This window comes from Vipera ursinii, assembly GCF_947247035.1.
Source record: "Vipera ursinii genome assembly, chromosome: 9".
Lineage (NCBI taxonomy): Eukaryota > Metazoa > Chordata > Lepidosauria > Squamata > Viperidae > Vipera > Vipera ursinii.
In genome coordinates, this window is record NC_139523.1 from 10,661,860 (window position 1) to 10,675,021 (window position 13,162).

At 40.8% G+C, this 13,162-nt stretch overlaps 1 protein-coding gene across 3 annotated transcripts in view; it reads right to left on the minus strand.

Moving 5' to 3' along the window:
* The window catches only part of RUNX3 (RUNX family transcription factor 3), a gene marked incomplete at its 3' end in the record, with an annotated part of 235,263 nt that overhangs the window by 67,268 nt on the left and 154,833 nt on the right, over positions 1 to 13,162 (minus strand). For all 3 annotated transcript variants that reach the window (XM_083369776.1, XM_083369777.1, XM_083369775.1), the window contains one exon: positions 1,055 to 1,211. In XM_083369776.1, coding sequence (XP_083225902.1) covers positions 1,055 to 1,211 — 157 coding nt within the window. The remainder of the gene's footprint in view (positions 1 to 1,054; positions 1,212 to 13,162) is intronic.

Here is a 13,162-nt window from a genome sequence, read left to right on the forward strand (position 1 = left end):
CTAAATCCCAACACATCTTCCTGCATACATGGCTGGCTGGAGAATTCTGGGAATTGAAGTCCACCCATCTTAAAAATGCCAAGTTTGAAAAATACTGACTTAGCCTCTAAGCCATGGGACAGGGGCCATACAGCAAACAGAAGCCAGAAAATGAAAGACATAGGGCCAAGCCAAGATGAAACGTAATTTACTGTTAATCAAAATGAAAGCAATTAACCACAATGAAAGCAATTACTCTCTGTTGTTTCGTAATTAAGCATTAAATGTTACAATTCAGCAGAAATATTTGGAGATGCTTTAAAATCCTCAACGAAGGATTGAGGGAGAGACATAGAACCATGGGACTATTGTTTACACACTTGAAGTCTACACCTACTGATGTTTCCTTCCAGAAATTCATATGCACAAACACTTAGCCCAGTGCACACTTCAAAAATCTTATACAGGTAGTCCTCAACAATGTCATTTGTTTAGCGACAGGTTGAAGTTAACAGCACTTAAAAAAGGTGACTTGTGACCATTTTTCACACTTATGACCATTACAGTATCCTATGGTCATGTGATCAAAATTCAGAGGCTTGGCAACTGGCCTGTATTTATGACGGTTGCAGTGTCCCAGGGTCATGGGACAACCTTCTGACAAGCAAAGCCAATGGGGAAGCCAGGTTCACTCAACCGTGATACTGACCTAACAACTGCAGTGATTCACTTAACAACCATGGTAAGAAAGGTCCTAAAATGGAGCAAAAATCATGAAACAACTATCTTGCTTAGAAACAGAAATTTCCGGCTGAGGTTTGGTCAAGGACTACCTATATGTATCTCAGCTTTACAATAGAGTACATATTTTCTATTGTAACAGAATATTCTCCTTTATTAACGGAGAACATGTGCATGTGCGCACACACACGGGTGGAATACTTGAACTTCTGCAAAACATGGGTGCCCACCAAGTTGGAGATGCCTTCATTCTGGCTTTCAATAGAGACCTGGGAATGCTAGGGAAAGAGGATAGAGGTTAGAAAACCTGGTTAAAGTCCTTTAAAGTCCTTACCTCGGCCACTCCGTCCAACAAAGCGAAGGTCATTGAACCTGGCCACCTGATTCTTCATTACAGCCGAAGCATTCCGAAGCTCAGCCGAGTAGTTTTCATCGTTACCAGCCATGACCGTTACCACCGTCCCATCAGGAACGTCCCCAAGGGCTACCACCTAGAAGGAACCAAGGTGGCATTTAGAATTATTAATTAATTAAAACTGTCCATTAAACAGCATGAATTGTGACTATTCAAGGGACATTTTGGAGCCAGGGCTAAATGCTACTTAACATGAGCCGAGTAGGTGGGTGGAGGGCACAGCCAATGTTCTTGGGCGAACCCTAAATTGCCGTCCTATAGAATCATAGAACCCCAGGGCTGGAACAGACCTCTAAGGCAGGAGTCTGCAACCTTGACAACTTTAAGACTTGTGGACTTCAGCTCCCAGAATTCCTCAGCCAGCATAGCCGGAGTCCACAAGTCTTGAAGTTCTCAAGGTTGCAGACCCCTGCTCTAAGGCCTCCAATCCAGCCTCCTGCTGAAGGCAGGAGCCTTATACCATCCCAGTCAAATGGTTGTTTGCAAAAAGAATAAACATACTTAAGGCTGCTGTTCTAAACCTTGGCCTCCCCAACATCTGGATATATTGGCATTATAATTTGCAGGGGTTCCAGTTCACACGGCCAAAGAAGTAAGTCAACAGGATTTATTTTTGAGAAAATAAGATTATATTAGATTGTTATTGGGAGACAAAAAGATTGAAGAACTTGGTTTGGGAAACTCTGACACGAACCGAATGAAATGTAATATAAACTTGGAATAGAAACATCCATTGGTATTTACACTTTCCATCCTATTCTGGATATGTTTCATTTATAGGATATGTTTTCATTTATTTATTTGATGCATTATTTATTACTGCAATTTCTACACTGCTCAGTTGCAAACCCCCCCTTTTTTACTGATGCAGATATTGAGAAAATACACATTTTCTCTTCTCTTCTTCTCTTTTTTCCTTTTTTGAAAAGTGATTTAGATAAACATTTTTAAAAAGTGTTTAAATGCATTTAAATGTTCTCACGATCAAAATCAGGGCAGATATAACAACAAGTTATTAAATTTATATATTACCCAACGACCCACAATTCTGGGTGGAATTGTTTAAGAATGAGTAAAAACAAACTAGGGCAGGAATGACATTGCATTGTCTGATACTAATTTTAGGGAGAACCTTCAGCTTAGAGGCAACTTTTTTGAATACAGGACACACATAAGATCATATCACGAAAAGAATTATTTTACAGTGGCTGCTAAGCCTAGTTAGCTTTCAGCATTAAGAAAACAACTTGTTGTGTACTGACCATGTTTTCTCACTGCTCTGGCATCCTTTTACACATATTCTTTATGTGGTTCTAAAATTTGTCATTTTGTATGGCATTGTAAAAACTTTCCTTTGGGGTGACTTTGAATGAAAAACTGGGTTTTTACTATTATACTAAGAAAATAAAAGAGCCACTCTGAATGAACTGTACATGACAAAATAATAGAGTTGGAAGGGATTTTGGAGGTCTTCTAGTCCAACCCCATGCTTAAGCAGGAAGTCCTATACTATTTCAGACAAATGGCTGTCCAGTATCTTATTAAAACCTCCAGTGTTGGAGCACCCGCAACTTCTGGAGGCAAGCCATCCCACTGATTAATTGTTCTAACTTTTAGGGACAGAATAAAATTATAATACATTCCAATACATTACTATTATTTCCTAAGCTCTTGAAAAAGATAGCTATTATTTGTATCAGCTGAAAATGCAGACATACAGGTACTTATCTAAGAAGTTACATCTAGTGAAATTGACATATGCACACATGTAATAAATATTAAGCTACTGCATCTACATTCAGTAACTACTTCAATTTTATTATTTGATGGGTTGTATTAACTGAAATCTAGGCAACTTCAATCAATATTTTAGATTAGCATTCAAAAAACAGTTTTTAAACCACCGATTTAAGAGCAGTTCCGCTACTACTTTTAAATCACTGTTAACGCAGGTTGATTTAAAAATAGATCAAGCAAGATTTGTAGCATTGCCTCATTCTTATAACTAAAGTCATGCAACGTATTTGTTTTGTTATAAAATTAGTGCAGGATTTTCTTCATTCACGTTATATTTCCCCAGTAGAGGAGTATCTCAAAAATATTCCAAGATCACAGCTTTCCCATGGTAACTTTCCTAGGTAACTATCTGCCATTGTCTAAGCAACAAGTAATAAAAATATTTGTAGTTGAATACATATGAGAGTCATGAGATGTACATTAGAGAAGAAACATGATAGTTCTATTTTTTAAAACTGGTAACCATAAAAGTCAGAGCAATTAACTACAATAAAAGATTCTCGGGACATTTTTATAAAGCTTGAAAAGTTATTTCATGAGGCAAAACTGTCTATTTTTATCAGGATATAATGAGATCCTTAAATTGGCTGACTGGAACTGAAATATGTTTCTGAGCAATGATTCCATTGATTTTCCAGAAAAACGTCCATTAAGACCAGGCAACTTCCAGGAAAAAAAAGCCTTTGACAAGTTGGGCATTATAAGAGTTAAAATAGAATGAGAGATTAATTATGGAAATTAATTATTATTTAGTTAAAAATTCCATAGTTTGTGGGACTTTTAGAGAGATTACCGTATATTAGAACCCAATATGCTTAAAAAAATTATATAGCCTTTCAGGTCATTGTTTTTTTAAAAAAAATAAGTAAAATTGATAATGTCTTTACCAAGACCACACTTTACATCTGGAAAAAAGGTATCCAGTTTTGACACCTCTTCTCTCTCTAATTCAAAAGCATGCTGGGCTGGGGGATTCTGGGAGTTGACATCCATACATTTTTAAGTTGCCAAGTTTGGAAATGTTGCACTATGGAAATCTGAAGATGTCCTTTCCACCTCTACCCCAAAAATGAATGCATAGAGTTATCCCAGTGGCATCTAACCCTCGCTAAATTAACAACTATATCATACAATCATTCTTCAAAATGTTGGAGGGGTTGTAGAGATAAAGGATCATTTTACCCTAGGTTATGGTCATGTGATAAAATATCCTTTTTGTTAGGGATTTTTTTTTTAGTAAAATTAGCGTTATTACAAAACACTGGAAGTTTTTAAAAAGAGACTGGACAGCCATTTGTCTGAAATGGTATAGGGTTTCCTGCCTGACCAGGGGGTTGGACTAGATGACCTCCAAGGTTCCTTCCAACTTTATTATTATTATTATTATTATTATTATTATTATTATTATTATTATTGTTGTTGTTGTTGTTGTTGTTGTTGTTACTGTATTATTATTATTATTATTATTATTATTATTATTGTTATTGTTATTATTATAGTTGAATGCTCTTGTAAGCTGGGGCTGTGACCCTGAGGAATACGATCTGATGCTACACTGAAAAATAATGTAATGGCTTTCTTGCTAATTATTTCTCAGTGTTAGAAATATCTGGAAACTCTATTTAAAATTTGTTAATATGAATAGTTTTTCCAACCACTTGATTAAAAATATTTATGGGTAAAATTAGGATAATGAATCTTCAGGGGCAGGAATTACCATTTTGGAGAGTTTATATTTATTACGTTAATGGTAAAATGAATTTTGTCAGTTCTCACATTATTTGGAAATTTTGAACAACTCTGGATTCTTCGTCTTTCTTTTTTTTCTGCTTCTTATTACACCTTCTATATTCTTCACTTAGTTCTTGGTTTTGTTTCCCCGTGTAAATTACTATTCCATTAAAAGTATAATTGAAAAATTGTTGGGTTAACATTATTCTGATTTTTATTTTTATTTTTCACTTATTTAAATCCAATTTAAATAAAAATATCCTAAAGGGGCTTTTCCCAAAAGGTAACTGGACTTTCTTTGGATTTATTTTTTTTTACTTTCTTTGGATTTTTTTTTGAAAATGTTTGCTCTTCTTAACAAGAAAATCCAGTTGCCTTTTGGAAAAAGCACATCTGAGACAACCATGATCTGGATTTGAGAATCTCCATAGACATTAAATAAAACACTAATATTTAAATCATGTTTTATTATTTACAAAATCCATTTTGCCCACCTTACTTGGGCTTCGATTAAATAGGTTTGTTGATGCTTAGAGTGAATAATTTGATATATTTTCCCCTGTTTTCAGGACCACAAGACTACCTGAGAGGTAACTTTTGTAACAGTATATTTTAAAAGCTAGTTTTCTTGATAACCATATCTTGTCAAAAGTTTAAAATCCATTTAATTCTACACAAGTAAACAACAAATTTATAAAATATGGGTCCATGGATCAGGTCTTACCTTTTGAGAGAGCTAAACTTTCTCAAAAGTGTTTCTCAACCTTGCCAACCTGAAGATGTGTGGACTTCAGCTCCTAGAATTCAATCATTTAAAGCTCAGCCCTCTTTCATTTTGTCTTACGAGGGGGAAACGGGACAGCTGTGCTTTTAATTCAAAGGCCTACCTGTAAACGCAGTTTTTTTTTTCAGAAACAAGCATGAATCTGAGACTAAGTAGGGATAGTTTACCTGCAAATTTAGTGGAAAAGTAATTGTCTCCTTACAGGAACCTTGCAGGAGAAATGCTATATTAGTGTGCGGTTGTCAAAAATCAGGAGGAATCTGGTAACAGTTTTTATTAAAAGGTATCAGATTTTGTGAGCTGCGCCTACTACATTATCAGGGCAACAATGATGGGGCCTGACAAAGAAAAACAAGCGTTATCTGCGGATTAACTCCTTTCATGTGTGGCATGATACAGTCAGTTTAGTGCAATGGATCAGGCCCTAACATTACAAACCTGCCCAATCTGTGGAAATAAAGCTTGTAGAGATCAGAAAGACTTGTTCTCAAGTAAGTGGCTATAGGATTACAGCCTAAAAGTGTATAATTTGGCAGCATCACACCCAGTTCAACTTCACTTGTTAATTAGTTTAATGGCTAGATTAAGACCTTGCTTTGCTAAATTATTATTTTTGTTTATGAAACACCCTCAGAGGTTCATAATCAGAAGAGGCTTGTTTCCTGCCTTAGGAGCTCCCAGTCTTTAAACGCTAATATTTTCTGACAGCACTGTTGGGTTCGTGCACACTAGCAAACCACACAACAGCTTTGTGAGTTGGGGGACCCCAACTGGAGAGAGATTTAGACCCTAAGCCATGGTTTATGTGAGCTTTATTAATTAAGCCACAAACGCAGGAGTTCTGCAACACACTCAGCCAAACAACAGCAATTTGTTTCATGGCTTTGAGAGAAGGGTGATCAAACCCATGGAGAAAGAGAAGCTGGTCTTACTAAGCCATGATTGATCAAAATTCTTATTCCCCTAGAGAGGTTATTCTTAAAAGTGGAGGGGGGAAAATATTAGCTGGGTTCATGAAATACTCGAAACCCAAAATAGGCATTGCCTTTCAAGGTTATCACATGGAGGACCCTAGGTGTTTGGTGCAAGCAACTAGACCCATAAGTGCAGAGTTCAAGCCAACTACTTTATTATGTTACCTTTATTATTATTACCTTTATTATTACTACCTTCGGTCCTTTCGCCATGACCTGAAGACATGGATGTTTCAACAATCGGGTCTGGACTATGGTTTTAAATTTGGTTTTAGGGGGTTAAATTACTATGTATTGAACACATCTACTGTTTAATTCTTTTTTAAATTTTGTATTTTCATGTTCTTTTTTAGTTGTTATTGTTGTGAGCCGCCCTGAGTCCTTAGGGAGAAGGGCGGCATATAAATATAATAAATCAAATCAAATCAAATCAAATGTTCTGCCTTTATTACAGGAATCTCCCCACTCCAGCAGTCTATGTCTCGGAACAAGTAGATCAGGGGTAGGGAATTTTGGCTCTTTTATGACTTGTGGACTTCAACACCCAGAATTCCTGAACCAGACATGCTGACTCAAGAATTCTGGGAGTTGAAGTCCGCAAGTCATAAAAGAGCCAAAGTTCCCTACCCCTGAAGTAGATGTTCCAAGGAACTTAGTGGGGTTCAGCCCTGGCCCTTTTGCGTTGATGTGGTGACTCCAGACTGGTTTTGTGCTTGAGCTTCCTCCCTGTGAGACTGGGAGCTTCCCAACATCAGGCAAAGACAGGGTAGGATTGGACTCATAATCATGCCAAGCTATACAGGTAGTCCTTGACTTACGACCACAATTCAGCCCCACATTTCCATTGTTAAGCAGATGTTAAGTGAGTTTTGCCCCATTTTACGATCTTTTTCTCACAGCTGTTAAGTGAATCACAGCCACTGTTAAGTTAGTAACAAAGTTGTTAAGAGAATCTGGCCTCCCCATTGACATTGCTCGTCAAAGGGTCCCAAAGAGAGAACCACAGGAGCCCAGGACAATTAATGCAACCATCATAAATACATGTCAGTTGCCAACCCTCTGAACTGTGTTCACATGACCCTGGGGAGGCTGCAACGGCCGGCCGTGAGTGTGTGTGTGGGGGAAAAGGGTCACTGTTTTTCAGCGCTGTCATAACTTCGAACAGTCACTTCGAATGGCTGTAAGTCAAGAACCACCAGTAGTTTGCTTTGGTTTCATTGACATAAATCAGAATTGCTAGGCTCATCCAACCCACTAAGCACAGGGCAAAGAGACCGCAGCGTGGCTGAGATGGGAGACGCAACCCACACCTGAGGCAAGACACAAAGCTGACTGGACGGCTGGCAGACCGTGTGGTCTGGTTGCTCCTTTGAAAATGAGAAAGAAGAGCTCAGCAAAAAATCTCCGCTAAGGGGAAGGACTCTGGCATTTTGTCAGCTAGTCTCAGCAGCGCCTTGGAACTTTCTACCAGATCCAGACGCTGTGGACCTCCTTTTATCCCTCCAGGCTTGGCATGTTGGGCAGGGGCACACCCATTCATGGGGCACATGGGAAAGAGAGTCCCTCGGCTTCTTAAGGGATAAGCTCTGCAGAGTTGTTATCCCTGTTACTATTTCCTTAAATAAATGACTATTTTTGCTTTGGTTCAAACCTTGAGAAGGGACTCATTTAGGACTGGAATCCTAAAGTGTAAATGTCAGGAGATGTTTTTCTTCAGGATATAATTCCACTCTCAGTGTTTGGACTGAGTCCAGTGGGTGGACTTCAACTCCCAGAATTCCCTAGCCAGAAAGCTGGCTGGGGAATTCTGGGAGCTGAAGTCCACATATCTTCAAGCTGCCGAGGTCGAGAAACACTGCAATAGGTTGGGAAAAAAATCATTTCCTTCAACCCAGGTGTCAACAGCACTCAGCACCAATCCTGCATTAAACCCTTCCACAGAATCTCTAATCTCGGGCAGACTTTGAACTACAGAACTGGAGACTAAAACATCTAGTTTCATATATATGTGTGTGTGTGTGTGTGTGTGTGTGTATGTATATGTATATATATATGTATATGTATATGTATATGTATATATGTATATCTATGTATATCTATATCTATATATCTATATCTATATATCTATCTCTATATATCTATCTCTATATATCTATCTCTATCTCTATCTCTATCTCTATATGTATATCTATCTATCTATCTATCTATCTATCTATCTATCTATCTATCTATCTATCTATCTATCTATAAAATTTATCCCAGCTTTATTATTTTCATAAACAACTCACGGCGGCAAACGTTCATGGTGTTGTTTCTCCTCCTATTTTCCCCACAATAACAATCCTGTGTGAGAGGTTGGACTGAGGGAGAGTGACTGGCCCAAAGTCACCCAACTATCTTTCACGCCTAGACTAGAACTCAGGGTCTCCTGGTGATTGGCCCAAAGTCACCCAGCTGGTTGAGACTGGAATTCGTAGTCCACCGGTGTCTTAACCACTAGACCAAAGTGGCTATGAGCTTCAGTTTTTGCTTTTGCTTTCCTTATTATTTGGGAGATTCAGAGGAAGGAGGAGTTCCTATGTGGCTGCAGCCACCATCATGACTTTTTTGACGCCCTCCTTCACTAGATGCCTCTAGGTGGAAAACATCTTGCCTGGCAAAGAATTTTGAAGAATGAAAAGCCTGCACAAATTTTAAAGATCATTTTGGGTTTATCCTAATTACTATTGATCCTAATTATTTCCTCCTTTACGGCTTTGTGTGGTTTCCCAAATAAACTTGCCTTGGTCTGCAGTCCTAGAGGTTTTTTTTGGAATTGGCTTTTCAATTCTCTCCTTTAAAGTTCAGGCCAATTACGGACAGAAGACTGCATCCCCCACCTTCAACCAAAGCCCAAACCAAACCGAAGATGGCATTGCTTCAAGTCTTTTGGTAAAGGCGATGTGTTATTTTTGTTTATTGTTCATTAATTAGTACTAGCAGCAACCTCCCCTTTTTCTCTCCAAGGAAGTCAAAAGAGGCATGAATGTCGTAATTCACATTTTCATTTGGTCCTAGAGAGCTCGTTCTTGAAAGCGGAAAAGTTTCATGATTTGGCTTTTTTTAATATGGGGCGGGGGGGGGGGCTGTGAGAGGAAGGAAGGATCTGCTCCAAAATTAAGCCTCCATCTTTTGGACTGGACAATACTTCCTTTCTTTTTTTGGGGGGGGGAAAAACCCTACAAAAACCTAAGGACCACTTTTATTTTCCAATTGCTTTTCGTTTACTGCCACCATTTATTTCCTAGAAAGATGCACTCAGTTCGGATGGACCCCATGCAGGCGTAAGATCTGAATAGGGGGGGAAATGGATCCAGAGAAAGTTCACTGGACAGTTCCAATCGATCAACAGGGACTGGGTCCACATATAAAAAAATATACCCGTTTGGTTCCAGGATTTTGGCATGTTGTAGAAATAATTTTCAAATAGTTTCCAAGAAATTGAAATTGCTGGAGCCGGATTAGTGGGCTCCTCAGAGAAATATTCTGCTACTTTCAATGTGGTGCCTAGCACCACAGCCACCCTTGGAAGGTTGGTTTACACAAGAGTAAGCCTCAGTAAAGAGATGAATGTTTGATTAAAGTCAGGTTTAGTCTCTTGCCTCTTTGGCTTCTAAGCAAATGGATGACACCCTTGTCTTAGCAATAATAATGATGATGATAACAGCAGCAGCAGAAACAACAGCCATCATTATTCTAGCCCTGCTTAAAAGAGCAGGTTCCTTCCTTTTAAGCCAGTTCTTAAAATAAATTCCAAAATTTATTCCTGAAGCACTTCCCCCCACCCCCAATCTGTTTCTCAATAAAACCAGATTTCTCTCTTTTTCTAAGAGGAGGGTCGTTAAAGACAAACACTGTTTTTAAAAGGTCCTGAAATATGGTAGTGGTACCGATGATGAGGAACAGGATGTATAAGAAAAAGAAAAGAAAAAGTCGGGAGAAATATTGAGCTACCCTTTGCACTCTGTAGGCAGAGATCTGTGCCACTATCTACTTTATCAAATTAGAAATTGAATAGAAGGATATAACATGCATGTCCTATTATGTATATTTATGACTTATGATGAATACTAGTGAAATATGCTTTTTTCCCTTCCTTCCTTCCTTCCTTCCTTCCTTCCTTCCTTCCTTCCTTCCTTCCTTCCTTCCTTCCTTCCTTTGCCGTTGACATGAATGGGGACTTCCGAGACGTGGATCGCGCCTACCAACAGATCTATGCTGGGGCTATGAACCGTTTGTAATAGAAACGCCATTGCACTTAATGGGCGCCCATTAAATTGAACTGGTCCTATTCAATCTCTCCGGGGGCCATTCTTATGCGGCTAGCCGATTCTTCCCGAAAGAACGGCCGAAATCTGATCCACCAACACCCCCCCCCCAAAAAAAAAAAAAAAAACCTTCAGGCCCGGCTCGTTTCTTCAGTGCTGTGTGCAGAACTGTGTTTGCCCAGCAGCTGCCCCAGCTCAGTGAAGGACTGGGGCTTCAGCGAGAACCCCGACAAGGGGTTCACTCAGTAATCGGGTTAAGCGTGTTGTGTGAACGCAACCAACCACCATAAGGACGCGGCTTGTGCCCTTCCCGGAGCTTAGAGCGCTTCTAAAAGCGCCCGAGGCTCTTTCTCCCCGCTCAGTGTTCTACTCCGTCGCCCTTGTTCCCCGGACTCGACTACTCAGGTCCGGGAGAGCGGGGCGAGAGGGCTGCGAGGTCCGGTCGGAGCTCGGTTCTTCCCTGGGTGCTTCCTCGGGTTGCCGTCCAGCGTTTCTCAGCTGGTGCCGCAGCGCTTCCGAGGGTCTGCGAAGGAGCGCGGCCGGGACATCGGAGAGCCCTTTGGCGACCGAAGCCCAGCGCCTTCGAGGTTGTCCCCGCCGCTGCGGAAGCCCCCTCCTCGCACCAGCTGGCCCAGCCCACTGAGGACTAGCCGGCTGCCAAGCGTCTATGGGGACCGTCTGCGTATTTGGGAAGTCGGAAAGTTGCGCTCCCTGGGATTTGAGGCTTCCTAGCTGGAGTGGGCAAAACGCAGACGTCCTGCTTCGGGACTTTGGGAAGAACGTCCCAGCCTCCGCCGAGAAAAGCAAGTCCTAGGGGCGTGTCCGCATCAAAGAGTTTAAAGCCCGGAGGTCGAAGAGGCTTAGCTCGCCGGAGTGAGATGTGGGGAGGGTTGGTTCGACTCCCCGTCTCTTTGGAGTAAAGAAGTGAGAAAGGCAAAACCGCAAAAGTGGTTTTTTTTTTCAAGCGGCAACTCGACTTGGTTCTTCCCTTGAAGACGTTTCGCTTCTCATCCAAGAAGCTTCTTCAGTTCTTCAGAAAAGCCAAGAAAGTCCAGTTGCCTTTTGGAAAATGCATCTTACCCGGCTGACTGAGAATCTCTATAGAGAAAGGCAGAACTTCACAATCAGGTTCACACAACACACTTCCCTTTAATGTGGTTTGTTCACTTCCGGGTTGGCCTGATCTGCCAAACCGGCCATTCTTGGCTTCCCCGGAGAATCGCAACACGCGTTCTCGTGATCGGGTCCGCCCAAGGCATTGGGTTGGGCAAAAATGGTGAATTCTCTTAGCATAGTGGGGAAAACCAGGCTGCCCTCTTAAGCCCAATTAGGGCTTATTTGTTTGACCATGGCGTGTTGTGTTAAAAACCGCCGTGGATTTTAAAACGGGGCTTTAAATATAAAGAGTTGCATCAACCCAGATTCTAAGATCTTCGTGTGTCTATGTAATGATTAGTTCTAGGTTCGCAAATAAAATCTAACCTAACCGGAAAGTTCGCAAACAGTTTTGTAAGGTGGGCTTAGTCCGATTTTTCATAAGGATTTATTTGCTATTTAGTCCTCGGGGCGAAGTGGCTGGTTTTGCCTCCTTGCCCGTAAATTAACTCCGCCTTCGTGCACTCTGCACTGCCTGCAAATTAGTTTTTAATTAATTTATTTCGATTTCTGCATCTTTCCGATCGGAAGCCTCTGAGAGGCTACTTGGTGCTAAGATTGCTATTGTTGTTAGTTGTGAAGTCGTGTCCGACCCATCGCGACCCTATGGACAACGTTCCTCCAGGCCTTCCTGTCCTCTACCATCTTCTGGAGTCCATTTAAGCTCACGCCTACTGCTTCAGTGACTCCGTCCAGCCACCTCATTCTCTGTCGTCCCCTTCTTCTCTTGCCCTCAACCTTTCCCAGCATTAGGCTCTTCTCCAGTGAGTCCTTCCTTCTCATTAGGTGGCCAAAGTATTTGAGTTTTAGCTTTAGGATCTGGCCTTCTAAAGAGCAGTCAGGGTTGATCTCCTCTAGGACCGGTTTGATCGCCTTGCAGTCCAAGGGACTCGCAGGAGTCATCTCCAGCACCATAGTTCAAAGGCCTCAATTCTTTGGCGCTCAGCCTTTCTTATGGTCCAGCTTTCACTGCCATACATTGCAACTGGGAAGACCATAGCCTTGACTATACGCACTTTTGTTGACAGGGTGATGTCTCTGCTTTTTAGTCTTCTGTCTAGATTTGCCATGGCTTTCCTCCCCAGGAGCAAGCGTCTTTTAATTTCTTGGCTACAGTCCCCGTCTGCAGTGATCTTGGAGCCCAGGAAAATAAAATCTGTCACTACCTCCATTTCTTCCCCATCTATTTGCCAGGAATTGAGAGGGCCAGATGCCATGATCTTGGTTTTCTTAATGTTAAGTTTCAACCCAAGTTTTGCACTCTCCTTCTTCACCCGCA